Consider the following 16,536-nt stretch of genomic DNA (forward strand, 5'->3'; position numbering starts at 1 on the left):
ATGCCTGAGTATCCCACTCTACTTTCTTTCTTCAGATACATCTCTTCTTACCCCATCATGAGATCATGCGACACTTTATCTAGTTAGAGAACACAGCTGTCACTAGTGCTCACCACAAATTAAAATCACTGGTTTAGCCTCAAGACTCATACTTTTGTCTCTCTTCTAGCCATTATGGCATCAAATAAAAAATTATCTTATGGTGTATTATCTTTCATAGCTTTATACTTCCAAATAAGTATCTGACCACTCCTATGATACTATGAAAATACTTATTACACATATTTCCTTTTTAAAAGACCAGTATAAGAATAAACAATATAAAAACAAAGATTCCTTAGTTCTTTCAAACCAACCTGATTGCATTTTTCTTCTTCTTGTCTCAGAATACTTGACCTTGGGAGACTGAACAATCTCAGAGGTGCCTGAGTCTACCATTCTTAGCTGTTCTTTGGGAAACGAGTCTGTGCTATGTTGAACAGTGTTTTTTTCCCCTTTTGTACTTTTTTGTGTAAATTCTTTGCTATCTTTCTCAGGACTTACTGAATCTATCTTCTTAGATTTGCATGAGGTTTTCATTTTCTGAATTTTCTCAGAGTTATCCAAATCATTCTTATTTCCAGAATCCTTTTGATGAATTTTCTTATTTTTCTTCTTTTTATCTTCAACAAGATTTTTTGATTCTACTTCATTTATAGTCTGGGGTTTTTTCTTCTTCATTTTCTTTTGACTCAATGGTTTATTATTCTCATCAGAGAGATCGGAATCAGAATCTGAAAGGTCGTAAAAACGTTTCAAGTCCTCTGTAGTGCTGTGGTTGATGGGACGTCCTCTTTTATCCACAGCATAATTCAATTTGAACTTTTTGTCATGAAACATTGCTCGAAATCTCTTGTCAATTTTGACTTTTCGATCCTTTTCTGGCATTTCCCAAAATCTTGGGTCCTTTGCAACCCGCCTAAACCGTTGGTCACTCATGATTTCTTGTTTAGATGCCATTTTTAAATGTGTAACTGGACAAATGCCTGAAGAAATCAAATACTAAAAAATAAAATCATAATGAAAGGTCAGTAACAGAATTAAGTAAGATGCTATGGGAAAATATTAATTCACAATACTATATTCTAAGCTACATTAAGTAAAATAAGAGGTCTAATTTCATTTCCCGAACAAATCTTGAGTCACATGCAGAAAAGAAAAACTATCAGAAAATCTTCTTTTGAGTACAGCATTTGAAGAAATAAACTTAACGCAAAACCAAGCAGAATTCCAGGTCTTTATGGAGGGAGGCAAATGATTACTAGCCAACTGCCCTCATTTAGATATCCCATATTTCTACTTTATATGTGTATGTGTTACAAGTAAAAGCTAATATGATTAAAATATCCTTAAGTCTCGGTCTTATTTTTTTTTTCACATTCTGGTCCCATTCTCTCCGTTAATCCTGACTTCATTTTATTCAGAACAGCCTTTACTTCGACCAGGCTGTTAACAGAACCAAATGAATTCAGGTTTAGTTCACAAAGTTCCCCCTCTTTGTATATGACCACCCTTCGTGAACCAGGTAAAGCCTCTCTCTTAGTTAACAAATACAAAGTAGCAGTGTTTTGTTCCAAAAGCAAGGCTTGACTATGACGCACCATTAACCATTTGACCCTCAGAACAGCCTTGTGGGGTAAACAATATTTCATTCAACTATCAGAGGTAAAGCGTATAGATGTTTAGAACGAAACCACTTGATCTACGGCAAATATTCGGAGACAGGAAGGCGACCTGACCTCATCTCGGTCGCCCGCCCTCATCTCCGGTGCCCACCTGCCCCTCCTACCCACCCGGGTAAAGCCGAGAACACCAGGGAACTAGGACCTCCTTCCCAGCTCCCAAACCTGAGAGACGCTTTGGGGCTCAAGTCCCTCAACACGATCTGGAGGAGGAGCAAAGAAGCTTGAGGAGAGGGGTCGTAAAGGCAAGGAGGAAAAGCGCGGGGCTCGTAAACCCGGAGAATCTGTCGTACACTGGCTCTGTCCCTCTTCTCCTGGAGCCCCACTCCACTCACCGACTCCGAATCCTCTCACGCCGTCACATGGGGCCCCACACCCACAATCCTCTGCGAGACACGCCGCCGTGATGGCACGCGAACTGGGCCAAACTGCCTCCGCTTTCCCTCCGCGAAGTGCTCCGGCGTCCTCGCCGTAGCCTTGGCGCATGCGCTCGATAACTGAGACGGCTAGGGGTGTAGGCGCTGGAGATGCCTCTGCTCACCCCGCTTCGGTTCTCGTGGCGGCGGCTGCCGGCGGCCGGGGTCCCCGTGAAGAACCTCGGCCTCAGGACGGTGGCCTCTGGCGCCTCTTCCCCGAGTGGTGCCTCGCCCAAAGCCTTCAACATCTTCGATCGGGATTTGAAGAGGAAGCAAAAGAACTGGGCGGCCCGGCAGCCGGAGCCGATGAAGTTCGACTACTTGAAGGAGGAGGTGAGTCTGCGAGACGGCGCGGAGGGTGGCTCAGCGCCTTGACTTCGGGTCCCGGAGCTCCGGCCAGGACCTGAACGCCCCCACCTCGCCGTGTGACCTTGAGAGGCCGCCCTGCCTGTCTGGGCCTCTGCTGTAACCGCGCAGGGGCCGGGCTCCGGTGTTTGCAAGGTGCGATTCATTCATTCATTCATGTCCTTGGCAGATAGTATTAATACTTGAGTTACAGGTGTACCTGGGGCAAAGCAAGACCGCTGCCCTCAAGAGATTTCATTCTTGTGAGAGACGAGACAGTGAACCGGAAACGTAATTTCAGTTAATGAAGTAAAGCCAGGTAGTGAAGTAAAGAAGTAAAGCGACTTCGCTGGTCGGGGGCACACGACGAGGCAAGAAATTAATCAAGCTGGGATCTGGGAGATGTCGGGGGAAAGCTTTGCAGGTAAAGGGGAAGACGAACCCAGAGGCCCTTAAGCCCAAAGGGCCTTGTCAAGGCCTCCAGGAAAGCTCCAGTGGGAGGTAAGGGAGTGTCCAGGTCAGGAGGGCCTTAATGGGTAAGAACTTTGGATTTTCTTCTCTATCTCAGCTGTACATTCCATGTGGTAATTTCTGGCCACATGCAGCTTTTGAGCACTTGAAATGGCCCTTTGAGATGTGCTGCTGCTGCTGCTGCTAAGTCGCTTCAGTCGTGTCCGACTTTGTGCGATCCTATAGATGGCAGCCCATCAGGCTCCACCGTCCCTGGGATTCTCCAGGCAAGAACACTGGAGTGGGTTGCCATTTCCTTCTGCAATGCATGAAAGTGAAAAGTGAAAGTGAAGTTGCTCAGTCGTGTCCGACTCTTAGCGACCTGATGGACTGCAGCCTACCAGGCTCCTCCCTCCAGTAAGTGTAAAATACAGTGGGTTTCAGTGAATTAATATGGAAAAAGGATGTAAAATATTTCCTTAATATATTTTTATATTAATTACACGTTGAAACTCTTGATATTTTGGGTGAAAATCAACTTCTTTACTCTTTTTAAAATGGCCACTAGAAAATCTTTAGAGAAGGGCATAGCAATCCACTTGCCTGGAGAAATCCATGAACAGAGGAGCCTGGTGAGCTACAGTCCATGGGGTCACAAAGAATCGGACACAACTGAGTGACTAACACTTTCAGCACTTTCACTGGAAAATGTTAAGTTGCTCATGTGGCTCTGATTGTTTTTCTCTTGGCCAACATAGCTCTAGAGTCTAGAGGAATGGGAGGCTGTTGAATGGTTTTCAGCAATGAAGTGATGGAATCTGATTCATCTTTTATGAATTAAGATCTCTGATTTATCTGTGCTGGTTTGAGAGACCTCTTCCTCTTTACTCAGGTGAACGAGGAACTTGAGCCAGTTTCTACTCTCTGAACAGGCAGCACAGAGCTCAGGCCTATGTAAGTGCTTCTTCAGGGATAGACCAAAATTGAAATCAAGTGTGATGAGCCCTTTGAAGCCATTGCAGCCAACACTTACTGAGCTCTTGTTTTGGACAGAACTTTGTGCAGGTCCTGGTCAAATCGAATGACTGATTCTGTTCTCAGGGTGACACATATAAATATTCAGAAGATGTGAGTTTCCAGACCCTCTCTTCCAGGAAAGGCACCTGGATTACAACTTGACTGAGGCCTCACCATTGTTTAGGACTAGAATAAATGAGATAAAGTATACGAGAGTCTTTTAAAATAATAAACAAAAGGTATTCATATCAGTAATGATGCACAAAGTGGACTCCTCTGGGAAAAGACTTCTGCTGTCCCTTCTCCCTTACCCTTCCTCCCTACCTCACCTCCCAAAGAAAATACACATATATTCTGTTCTGAACTTTCAAGTCCCTGTAGAAACTGTGATGTTTACCAGGGAATGAGTGGAATGTGGGGAATATTAGTCTCCCACATCTTTATTCCTGCTGCATGAAGCTAGCCGAGCAAAAGGAGGCACCTGCCTTATGACCTCTTTTAAATTGGCTTGAGATTGAGGAGGTTTCTTTAAATGTGGCTGATTTCTAATTTGCAGATGTTGCTCAGAAAAGTTATTTATTCATTTAGGAGTTCCACAAAATTTGTTAATAGTTAACAAATAATTAGTTGTATTAAATTATCACTTATACATTGATCTGTAATAATCCTCAGCTAACTAATTTTTCACTTTCACGCACCTCACACTAATGTCTGTGGATGATATGCTTGTTATGTTTCTGTTGCTTTTTTTTTTTTAAGTTAGGGTATCCTGTTGCTTTTTGTCTTTGCACTCTTGCAGCACATGAAATATAAAGTCATAGATATACAGAATTTAGTCTTCTTTCCTTGAATTGACTTCTGAGGTAATTAACTCAATGTGTTTCCCTGGTTATTTTTATTTATATGTTCCTATTCAGAATTCCTATTCAAAATTTGGGGCTTCCCTGGTGGCTCAGATGGTAAAGCGTCTGCCTGCATTGCGGGAGACCTGGGTTCAATCCCTGGGTCGGGAAAATCCCCTGGAGAGGAAAGTGGCAACCCACTTCAGTACTCTTGCCTGGAAAATTCCATGGACAGAGGAGCCTTGTAGGCTATAGGCCATGGGGTCGCAAAGAGTCGGACACGACTGGGCGACTTCACTTCACTTCACTTCATTCAGAATTTTAAAAGTTGCTGAGGTCAAATTGAAAAAGGGATAAAGGGAACTCAGCATGTTGAAATATAAGTAACTTATGGCTTGTTGATTACTGGGAAAAGTGTTATTTCTCTGTTAAACATACTCATCTTTACTTTTGTACATCATTCCCTCTTGTAATCTGTCAGGTTGGAAGTCGGATTGCAGATCGAGTGTATGACATAGCCAGGTAAGTGATGACTGTCATAATAAAATACAATCAATTCCCCTGGCGGCTCAGATGGTAAAGAATCTGCCTGTAGTGTGGGAGACTGGGGTTGGATCCCTGGGTTGGGAAGATCCCTCAGAGAAAGGCATGGCAACCCACTCCAGTGTTCTTGCCAGGAGAATCCCATGGGCAGGAGAGCCTGTCAGGTTGCCGCCCATGGGGTCACAAAGAGTCTGACATGACTGAGCGATTAACACTTTAACTTTCAACACAACTTTTGGAGACTTAAATGCTTTCACTTTCACAGGTGGCAGGAACCCCAGTTAAATAATGGTTTTGCTATAGAATTGCTCTGTGATATTAGCAAATCACTTTTTGTGCTCTTCTGTGTAAAAGACATCCATTAAATTAGACCAATATGGGATGAATTTATTACATTTGTCTATGTTAAAAAAGAGAAATTTTGTAAAATCACAAACTCTTGCACTCATATTTTAGATATATCCTGGCTACTTGAAAGAGTCATGAGGTGAATCAGTTTCATAAAATTAAAGAAAATTCTTCATTGTTGCAAAAGCCACCTTCATTTCATCTGCTTCATTAGTTTCATTATTTTAAAAATCCGAAAAGTAGCTAATTCTTTGTGATGTAGTCATTCATTTGCCTGGATTTTAGGTCATTTGTGATTTAATAAATGAAACATTACATTTTCCAAATCAGATTGAATTTTGTAATCTTTCTACGTCATAATACTCAGCAAAACACAAGTCTGTGGAGAAAACTGTGATTGCAGCTAGAAAAGCATGTCTTAAAATAACAGTTAACTCTTTGGTATTAAATTATTAAAAATACCAATCTAAAATGTCTTACACTGACCTTCTATTATTAGCAAGAATAGCTTATTGTCAATACTGATCTTATGTTTATATTTTAAAACTAACACAATAGATTATTAAATGTCTTATTTGTGCTATCTCAGGCTCACTTAATACTGTTAGAATCCATGATAATAATATTAATAACTCCTAACTATTGTTGAACATTTATACTGTGCTAAATACTTCACATGCTGGATAAAATTCTCATACCAACCCATTTTATAGATGGGGAAACTGAGATCCAGCAAGATTAAATCTCTTGTCTGTGGTCACAGAGCCAGTAAATTGCAAGCCTAGAATTCTAACTCATGTCTTTGTGATTGCAAAGGCTGTATGCTTTCCCAGGTCACACTGCCTGTGTTCACAGTCAAGACACAGGGCATTAGGTATATTAGACATTCTCTCACCAGTGGTTCTCCAGCTGTGTACTGGTGTTCTATATTTGTGACATAGGTTTTTAATAGAAATAACAAAGGGACTCTCAGTTCCAATAGGAAAAAATTTATTAGTGCATGAAGTTTCTTTAAAAATTGTCACAAATTTTTCCTAAACGTGTGATTCACAATTGGATATGTAAAGTGATTTAGTATGAGACGATATGTTTGGAGGAGACAGCATAGCATAGTGGATAAGAATTCTAGTCAGGATTCTTTCTGACTGAATTCAAGTCTGACTGCTGCTTATTAGCTGAATGACCTTGGATTGACATACTTAACTGTACGCTTAGCCCACTGATTTGAACGTGATAAGATTTCAGTAAAAGCTGTTATTTAGTTGATGGTTTATTTGGGTTTTAGTTTATCGTGTTATATTTCATAGTATTTCACATAGTAATTTCTAAGTTATCTGCTGCCGCAACAAATTTGAGAAATAGGGATAAGTAGTAAGTTCCTGATAGGTATGCCGCATATTTTCATGTTAATTACATTAACTTCTCTTCATTCTTTGTCTGAGTATATTATCATATTAAAATTGTTGTTCAGTCGCTCAGTCATGTCCAACTCTTTGCAACCTCATGGACTGCAGCACGCCAGGCTTCCCTCTTCATCATCTCCTGGAGCTTACTCAAACTCATGTCCACTGAGTCAGTGATGCCGTCCAACCATCTCATCCTCTGTTGTTCCCTTCTCCTCCCGCCTTCAGGCTTTCCCAGCATCCAGGTCTTTTCCAGTGAGTCAGCTCTTCACATCAGGTGGCCAAAGTATTGGAGCTTCAGCTTCAGCATCAGTCCTTATAATGAATATTCAGGATTGATTTCCTTTATGATTGACTGGTTTTATCTTTTTGCAGTCCAAGGGACTCTCAAGAGTCTTTCTCCAACACCACAGCTCAAAAGCATCAGTTCTTGAGCATTCAGCCTTCTTTATGGTCCAACTCTCACATCCATACATGACCACTGGAAAAACCATAGCTTTGACTAGACGGACCTTTGTTGGCAAAGTAATGTCTCTGCTTTTCAATATGCTGTCTAGGTTGGTAATAGCTTTTCTTCCAAGGAGGCAGCATCTTTTAATTTCATGGCTGCAGTCACCACCTTCAGTGATTTTGGAGCCCAAGAAAATAAAGTGCCGGAGTCCAGCTCCAGCAGCCAGGGATTCAACCTGAAGGGATGGGTGGTGTCAGCGAGAGAGAAACTGAGGCAGCCTCTCAGTTTTCTTGGACTGCCTGTTTATTTCAAGCTTATGATTCTCTTTTATACTTTTACAAAAGCATTAGGTCAGAGGTTTGATATTTTTAGTTCCCATTGACCCAGATTTATTTTTCTCCAAAAATCATTGTTGCCTCTCAAAAGGAGTTCCTTCCTCAGCGGTTCTCTTATCTACTTTTTCTCATGTGTTCTTGTGAATATACTGTAACTCAGGCTAATGTCTGGGCTGCATACCACTTTCCTCAGTTTATTTCTTATCTTTCTAAGTCCCGTTTTCCCCTAGTATCCTAAGTTCACTATTTCTTAGAAAGGGCTTCTAGCTAATAATATCTCTAAAGTCCCTAATTTTTATAAGCTATAGTAGAATATTGTAACATTACAGCAATCCTTAAATCTTTAGCTTCTAACTCTTAATTATTTCTAAGCCCTAAATTCAGCAAACTCCTTTGCCATAAACACTTTTCTCACAAATAGGCTTCAGATAGGAATCCCTATCATGGTCTCAAGCTGCGGCCTCTGTGCTCACCCTGGAACACTCTTTTGTAAAGGTCCTTGAACAAATGTCAGTGATTAACTTTATGAATTATTCTTTGAGCACAGCTGCAGAAGGCTTTATGCCTTCCCTGCTCCTCTCAAAAACAATAAGCACCTTAATATTCTCTTCAGTCAACTCAGTTGAGGAAAGGAAAAAACAAGTCAGAACCACAAAGCCTAACTTCTTCGTTCTGGGTCCGTGCCTACGGAACAAAGGGAGGGGGTTTAGGGCCGTGCCTCTATTTTGTCAGTAATGCCTAACATAGCTCCTGACAATAAAGTGTGTCACTGGTTCCATTGTTTCCCCATCTGTTTAAGTACCTGCACTAAATCAGTTCTTCAGATCCATGTCGTGGAGCAACCTTGTGGAAAGCCATTGGTTGGGAGGCCCTAAGAGCGGCTTGTCTGGACAGCCTTGCCATGCCCAGTGTATTCTCTGCTGGAGACATCTGGTGATGTGAGGGAGCAGGCAGATGATAGGGCTTGTTTGACAGTTGTGTTCACAAGAATCTTTTTTCTTAAGAAAAATTTGTCTTTAATAATTACTTTATGGGGGCTGTATTATTAGAGACAAAGCATAACTTGTGTGTCTGTTTTTCAGAGATTTCCATCTTGCTTTGGATGTTGGTTGTGGACGAGGTTATATAGCAGAACACTTGAATAAGGTATATTTATTGAATGATTTAACTTAGAGAAATAAAATTGGCCAATTTTAAGGAAAAACTTTCTTAATAAAATATTAAGTTTGTATCATATTTAGATTTTGATGACATCAGAATTGCTCATTTGTTATTTTTTAAGTGATAGAACCAAAGCTTGTTTTATGTCTACTCCTGTGTTTTTTCTTAAATGATTTTTTCTTTGAATCCATTTTATACAGCATTCCCACTGGTAGTTTCTCTAAGTCTATATACGATACACTGCGTGTGATTCCCACTTTGTTCAAATATTTTTTATAAATCACAATAAAAATCACATTGACATTCATTTGGGACAAGTGATTAAGCTTATTTTTTTTTTAGCTATGAAAAATAGTCACTTTATCATTTGGTTAGAAGTTTTTGTGTGTGGTTAAGTATAAATAGTCTTTATTAATATGTATACTATTTTATTTTTCACTTTGTAATTCAGACCAAAAAACATTCATTAATTGTTTTAGCCTCTCTAAATAGACACTATGCTGGACACAGATCAAAGTGGGATTTCTATATCAAATCTACTTAACGAAAAAGTGTACACTTGCACCAAGACAGGGGAGGGCTATGTGATAAGTCTCTGAAAACACTGTCATTGATAATAATAAATGCTGTGGAATTGGTACAGTCATTAAACTTCAACAGGAGTTAAGGGAAAGGAAAATCAGTGGAGTTCATATGACCGAGACTTCTGAAAGGCACAGCATCTGACCGGAGGTTTGATAGAATCTGGGATGGTGCTCATAGCGATTGGAATGTAAGGCATGGCTGGAGGGAAGGCAGAAGTGGCAAGCTGTAGGGTGTGATCAGTGATGCTTAAGGAAGGTTGGTTTGGGGATGGTGTGTAGGAGGGATTGAAGAAGACAGAGTGTAGAGAAACAGACCAATTAGAGGGCTGTGTCAAAGGCAAGTGTAGGCATGAGAGAGAAAGGCCAGCCGCCAGTGTGGAGACAGCAGGATATAAAGGCAGCAATGTAGAGGAGGCCAGGTAGAACTACAGACCTTGGTGATAGGTAAGCTCTCGGGGCCAGTGTATAGAAAGGAATCTTCCACAAAGCATGTGAGTAGAGCAGTGAGGGTAGAAACAGATCACCAAGAACCGAGGGGAACTCGGCGAGAAGTAGTGCGGTGGATTACAAACAAGACAGCCGTAAGGTGGGTCGAGGTGAGGAGTTTGCAAGATTGGGAAGCTTATTCCTGTTGTAAGGTGAGGCAAGAAGCAGCAGAAGATAGAGACTGAAGATTGGAGAGGTAGTGGAGGGAAGAGCAGGCTCCTGGAGAAGAGAGGGCATGGTGGAAAGTAGCCAGCTGGGCAAGAAGTATTGTGATGCCCTTTGCTTTGGGAAGGAAGAAAGGATGCGTGAAACAGAGGGGAGAGTGAAACCACTGAGGCCCTCCCAAGCATCTGTGTTAGTTAGGTCTTTCTTTACTCTTTGCAGTCTCTTGCAATAACAACTAAAGGCAGGAAAACCATTCCAGATCTTCTGTGTCACAAGAATGAGGACTAGCTCTTAGCGTATTATGGAAAAGTTAACATGTAAAACCTTATCCCAGTGGAGTAAACTGAAGATGCTGATTATTCACACCTATGTTCTCTATTTTATTAAATACTGTTAAATATGTTACATATATGGTTGGCTGCAAACATTTAATTCTGTGTAACATAATATGTGTTATTAAAGGTGTTTGTGTACCATACTAATTATATTCAGAAAAATACCCTTACAGAGGTGAAAATTAATCAAATTAATCACTTTTTCCTTCAGCAGTTTCAACAGTTGTTTTGTTTTGTTACTGGGTTCTCTTGTTTGCTTGTCTTTTTGTATTATCTGATCAACTTTATTGCGTTGCAGGAAGCTGTTGGAAAGTTTTTCCAAACAGACATTGCAGAAAATGCTTTGGTAGGTAGCTTTTCAGTGCTACTGGTTTCTGATCTCCTAGTTTGGTTTTTAGTTCTGTACTTTTTATTATTATTTCCTTCAGAATGAAATGAGCTCTTTTTTTTTTTTTTCTGATTATACTACAAATAAAGAAGAATTAAACAGTGTGGGAAATCTAAAGGGAAAGGAAAAATCACCATTAATCCCACCACTCAGAGGCAACTGCTGGTGACATTTTCATCTGTGTCTTTGTGGACAAATAGCTGTCTCCCATCACAGCTTTATACAAACAGTATTATGCTAACACGTCATTCTTTTGTATCAGTGAGTGATGGATGCACACACACATGTAGTATTCCAGTGTAGGAATATTCCATGCTTTATTTACTAAATTTGTAGCTTCTCAATAACCAACACTGTGGTGAGCATCTTCATATAAAGCAACTTTCTGTGTTTGATTTATTTTTCTCCCTGGGAATAAATTCCCAAGAGTGGAGTATATGGATTCATTGGTGTTCACCTTTCAGTTTTGAATATCCACCTCTAGGCTGCCCTTTGAAGACTGAACAACAGTATTAAATGAAAGCCCTCTTTCCTCCTCCTCGTTGGCAACCATAGGCCAGTTATTTTGTCTTTGTCAGTCTAATAGGTGAAAAGTAGAGTTTTGTCCTTTTTATTTGCATTTCTCCGATTGCTAGAGCAACCAAGTAGCTGTTGATATCTTTTGGCTATGAGTACTTTTTAATTTGTGCGTTTTGTCAGTAATTTTGTGATGTGCCTGTCCCTTGGTCCTCTCTCTACTTGGCTGTTCTTATTCTAGGTGGTTTGTAAGAACGTGTCTTCTAGGGATATTAATTTTTCTTCATGTATTTTGTAAATTTTTTCCCAAACATGTTGTTTACATTGTTTATTGCTTCTTAGAAGTTTTTGATCAGTTTATCAGTAAGTGTATCCGTGTTTCCTTTTATAGTTTCTGGTTTTTGAGTCATGTTTACTTTGGCATTTTCGTTTGAGAGTCTAAAGTGTGCACCCATATTTTCCTAGTACTTTTTTCAGCTTTGATTATTCCACTGAGACTTTCAGCTTTCTGAGATTTGGTTTGGTGTGGTGTCGTTATCCCATTTGTTTTTCCAACCAGATAGCCATTTTTTCTGGCCAGTCTTAAGTGTCATTTAAGATATATTTTTTTAGTGCTTTCTCTTTGGCTGCTTCTTCAATTTTTAAGAACTAGAAACTGTCAAGTAAATACAACATGACTTATGTTTAACAAACAATGATTGTGTTAATAATTAAGATGTTATATAAATGTGTTTATGAACTTTTATTTTTAACCTTAGAAAAATGCCCTAGAAACAGAAATTCCTACTGTCAGCGTTTTAGCTGACGAAGAATTTCTTCCCTTCAGAGAAAATACATTTGACCTGGTGGTTAGCAGTTTAAGGTTGGTAATCCATTTGTACTTTAAAAAAATATATGTATGTTAAAATAGATATGCATGTGTGTGTGCCAAGTCACCTCAGTCATGTCTGACTCTGTGGGACCCCATGGACAGTAGCCCACCAGGATCCTCTGTCCATGGGATTCTCCAGGCAAGGATACTGGAGTGGGCTGCCATGCCCTCCTCCAGGAGTTCTGACTCAGGGATCGAACCCGCATCTCTTAAGTCTCCTGCATTGGCAGGTGGGTTCTTTACCACTAGTGCCACCTGGGAAGCCCTCAAAATAGGTATGTTATGCTCTAAAGTTATAAGGTAATATTAAAAGTTTCTCCTGTGACAAAAGGAAGGTCATCCTCTAATATTTTTATTTTAAAACTTATATGAAAACAGTCAGTGAATTTTTTTTCTTAAGGAATTTATTTTTTGGCCACTGCATTCAGGATCTTAGTTCCCTGACCAGAGATTGAACCCAGGCCCCCTGCATGGGAAGTATAGAGCCTTAACCACTGGACTACCAGGGAAGTCCCAACAATCCGTGAATTTTGATGTGCACTTTCAAACATCCAAACTTACACCTTTTCTGTGGCTTGCTATATTAGTGATTCTTGTACTAATTAATTATACAGATTAAGCTAAAACAGATATGTGCTTTCGTATTTTAGTTTGCACTGGGTGAATGACCTTCCTAGAGCACTTGAACAGGTAAGAAACTTAGTGCTGTTTCTAATAGCCTATGTTATTTTGTTTATCATTAGCAAATTATAGATGTGCCTGTTTTTACACAGAAACTTATAGATGGTTTCTATTTCACATTTTTGACAATTGGAAATGGAAGCAAATCAAAAATTTATTATCTTCTGTGGGCTGGATACACTTGACACCCTTTGCCGTGTTAAGAAGTATATGAGTGACTCCCCGCTCCCAGAGAATTCTAGAAATATAATTATGGAGATGTTACTAAAGTTTTCATAAATGTTTAAAACTTATTCAAAATAGTATTGCTATCATAAGAAATTTTATGTGTGGCTTTCTTTTCTTCCTTAATTGTCTATAAATTTTCTGTGGGTAGGAACCCATTTGTACTTCGCCCATGCTTTATACTAAGACAGTGCTGATAAATGTTTGTTGGTTGATATTTATCAGCAATCAGGTAAGGAAGGGGTGGGTAAAAGCATTATGTTCAGAGGAGAGAAGATCACTGTGGCTTGGAGTTGCCTAGGGAAGCTTCAAAAGGAAGAAGTTTCTTGAACAGGGCCTGAAAGGACAGGTTGTATTTGGAGTGGGCATGCATTCCAGGAAGGCTGGATCCTAGGATAGATGGGACATGTGAGTGACTGGGAAGCCCAAAAGGACAGAGAGGAAGCCTGGGGGAGGAGAGTATAGTGCCAGGTGTAGATGAGAAATATCGGGACCAAAGTCAGAGGACTTGGTGACAGGGTAAGCAATTGGGAGTTTATTCTTTATGTGGTCCAGAGCCACTAGCACATTTTGAAGAGGAAAGTGACATGATTAAAAAGCTGCTAGGCAGAAGAGTAACTACCGTATCTTACGCATGTACTGTTTGCCAGTCACTCTGCTCTGTTTTATGTATGTGAAATAATGCTGCAAGACGGCTTCATCTTGCTAAATAGAAAACTGATGCAGAAAGTCAGTTAAGTTGAAGAGAGACTGTTTCCGTGGTCCAAGCATGAAATAAACTGAACCTAGGTGGCAGTTGTTGTTCAGTTGCTCAGTCGTGCCTGACTCCCTGCAACCCCATGGACTGTGGAGATAAAAGGAAGAGAGAGGTCTTCAGGACTCTGCAAAGTAAGAATCAACAGTCTGGTGGCTGGTTAGCACTGAAGATTGAAGAGTCAGGAGTGAAAGCTTGCCTTCAAGTTTTGAGTCTGGATGACTGGAGATAATTAGTAAGAGTAGGGGAAAGAATGGTAATGATCAGATAAAGGGACTAGAAGATGGTAATTAACAGAAATATAGCAGTTGGAAAGGGGAGTTGGTTTGAGAATATGTGTTCTGTATGTGGGATGCTGAGGGGAGGGGCAGGGGGTATGTTTGCCAAGAGACAAATCTCTATGGCACCAGCAGCCAAAAGATAAATATAGGATCCTGGGAAGCTGTCCAGACTCAAGGTAGAGATTGGGAAGTCATTCTTGTGAAATCCACGGGAACTGATAAGCCTTCTGAGGTAGAAACAAACTGATAATTTTCAGTACTTTAGTTCTATGAGAGTTTGGTGGCAAGAGAACGAAGTAACACTGAAGGGACAGAAGGAAAAAGGTTTTTACAGTCAGTTTGTTTATATACTGTTTTATATAAAATTGTTTCATAATATTTTAAATACGCATTCAAGATATATACTTGGGGTGGGCGGTCCTAAGATGGTGGAGAAATAGGACAGGGAGACCACTTTCTCCCTCACAAATCCATCAGAAGAACATTTCATCGCTGAGTAAATTTCACAAAACAACTTCTGAATCCTGGCAGAGGACATCAGGCACCCAGAAAAGCAGATCATTGTCTTCAAAAACAGGTAGGAAAAAATATAAAAGATGAAAAAAGAGACAAAAGAGGTAGAGAGGGAGCTCTGTCTCGGGAAGAGAGTCTTAAAAAGAGAGGAGTTTCCAAACACCAGGAAACACTCTCGCTGCTGAGTCTATGGCGAGCCTTGGAAGCACAGAGGGCAACATAACAGGGAGGAAAAATAAATAATTAAAACCAACAGATTACCAGCCCAACGGTAACCCCCCCAGCGGAGAAGCAGCTCAGATGCCTGCATCTGCCACTAGCAAGCGGGGGCTGGGCAGGGAGGCGCAGTGCCTTTTAAGAATTGGGACGGAATGCCCCGAGCGTAACCAGAGCGAACTAACTGGGCTAGCAAACCAGACTGTGGGATAGCTACCACACGAAAAGCTCTAACATAAGACACCACCAGGACCGTGCACAGAACAAAGGACTGAACAGAACTAGCGGGCTGCAGACCATCCCCCTCCGGTGACAGGCAGCCAGGGCTGGAAGGGGGCAATCGCAGCCCCAGAGAGACATTAACTACCAAACTGCAAGCAGGCTTCTTTGCTAACTAAGACTTCTTGGGATTCTGGACAGTCACCATCCGCCTAAGAAGGGGCACCAGTTGTACACCCAGAAAACTGAGCAGCAGGGACGGAAAAGGTGATAAGTCACAGCGACCACGCTCGCCAAACACCCGAGCTGCTCGGACCTGGGAAGGGCACAAAATGCAGGCCCAACCGAATCTGTGCCTCAGGACTACCTGAGTGCCTGAGCCTGAGCGGCTTAGACCGGGGAGGTGCATGCAGCCCAGGGCTGGCCTCAGACGGTTCCTGGCGGAGCATCTTAGAGCCTGAGCGGTGTGCGCCATGAGTGGGGGCAGGCCCAGGGTGGCTGAGATACTGCGAGCACACGCCAGCGTTATTTGTTTGCAGCAGCCCTCCCTCCCCACAGCGCGACTGAACAAGTGAGGCTAAAAAAAAATGTGTCCACCACCACCCCCCTTGTGTCAGGGCAGAAAACAGACACTGAAGAGACCAGCAAACAGAAGAAGCTAAAACAGAGGGAACCGCCTTGGAAGTGACAGGTGCAATAGATTAAAACCCTGTCGTTAGTACCAACTACATAGGAAGGGGCCTATAGGTCTTGGGAAATATAAGCCGGACCAAGGAACTATCCGAAAATGAACTGACCCCACACTGCCCACAACAACACCAGAGAAAGTCCCAAATATACCTTTACTATTTTTACGATCATTCTGTTTGTTTGTTTTTTCTTCTTTTTTCTTAACATTTAAAAATTTTTAAGTCCTCTGTTTCTCCTTTAATTTTTATTTTTATAACCTACTATTACTTAAAAAAAAGAGACCCTATTTTTAAAGCAAACACCACATATATATATATTTTGTGGTTGTTGTTGTTTTTTAATAATTCTTGTGACTTTTTTCCTTTCTTCTTCTTCTTTTCTTTAATATTGTATTTTTGAAAATCCAACCTCTACTCTAGATTTTTAATCTTTGCTTTTTGGTATTTGTTATCAATTTTGTACCTTTAAAAACCCAATCTTCAGTACCCATTTTTACTTGAGAGCAAGATTACTGGCTTGACCACTCTCTCGTCCTTTGGACTCTCCTTTTTCTCCACCAGGTTGCCTCTGTCTCCTCCCT

At 40.9% G+C, this 16,536-nt stretch overlaps 2 protein-coding genes across 18 annotated transcripts in view; one reads left to right on the forward strand and one right to left on the reverse strand.

Annotated features, from left to right (window-relative positions):
* The window catches only part of ESF1 (ESF1 nucleolar pre-rRNA processing protein homolog), a 63,175-nt gene extending 60,405 nt beyond the window's left edge, over nucleotides 1–2,770 (reverse strand). Inside the window, exons 1-2 of one of the 4 annotated variants that reach the window (XM_069547104.1) lie at nucleotides 2,057–2,770; nucleotides 357–1,041 (exon numbers count right to left, since the gene is read on the reverse strand). In XM_069547104.1, coding sequence (XP_069403205.1) covers nucleotides 357–999 — 643 coding nt within the window. In that variant the 5' untranslated portion in view covers nucleotides 1,000–1,041; nucleotides 2,057–2,770. Of the gene's footprint in view, nucleotides 1–356; nucleotides 1,042–1,832 lie in introns of all 4 variants that reach the window. The other 3 variants (XM_069547106.1, XM_069547105.1, XM_069547107.1) reach the window with 3 other exon arrangements.
* NDUFAF5 (NADH:ubiquinone oxidoreductase complex assembly factor 5) overlaps nucleotides 1,825–16,536 on the forward strand; it is a 33,071-nt gene continuing 18,359 nt past the window's right edge. The window contains exons 1-8 of one of the 14 annotated variants that reach the window (XM_069547132.1): nucleotides 2,214–2,906; nucleotides 3,051–3,349; nucleotides 3,825–3,886; nucleotides 5,273–5,313; nucleotides 8,954–9,017; nucleotides 10,901–10,948; nucleotides 12,265–12,368; nucleotides 13,028–13,067. Coding sequence is in view for 5 of the 14 variants with exons in the window: in XM_069547123.1 (XP_069403224.1) it covers nucleotides 2,249–2,470; nucleotides 5,273–5,313; nucleotides 8,954–9,017; nucleotides 10,901–10,948; nucleotides 12,265–12,368; nucleotides 13,028–13,067 (519 nt within the window). In the remaining 9 variants the exon portion in view is untranslated. Of the gene's footprint in view, nucleotides 3,350–3,824; nucleotides 3,887–5,272; nucleotides 5,314–8,953; nucleotides 9,018–10,900; nucleotides 10,949–12,264; nucleotides 12,369–13,027; nucleotides 13,068–16,536 lie in introns of those variants that run through there. The other 13 variants (XM_069547128.1, XM_069547133.1, XM_069547131.1 and 10 more) reach the window with 13 other exon arrangements.

Source organism: Ovis canadensis, chromosome 13, assembly GCF_042477335.2.
Source record: "Ovis canadensis isolate MfBH-ARS-UI-01 breed Bighorn chromosome 13, ARS-UI_OviCan_v2, whole genome shotgun sequence".
NCBI classification, from domain to species: Eukaryota; Metazoa; Chordata; class Mammalia; order Artiodactyla; family Bovidae; genus Ovis; species Ovis canadensis.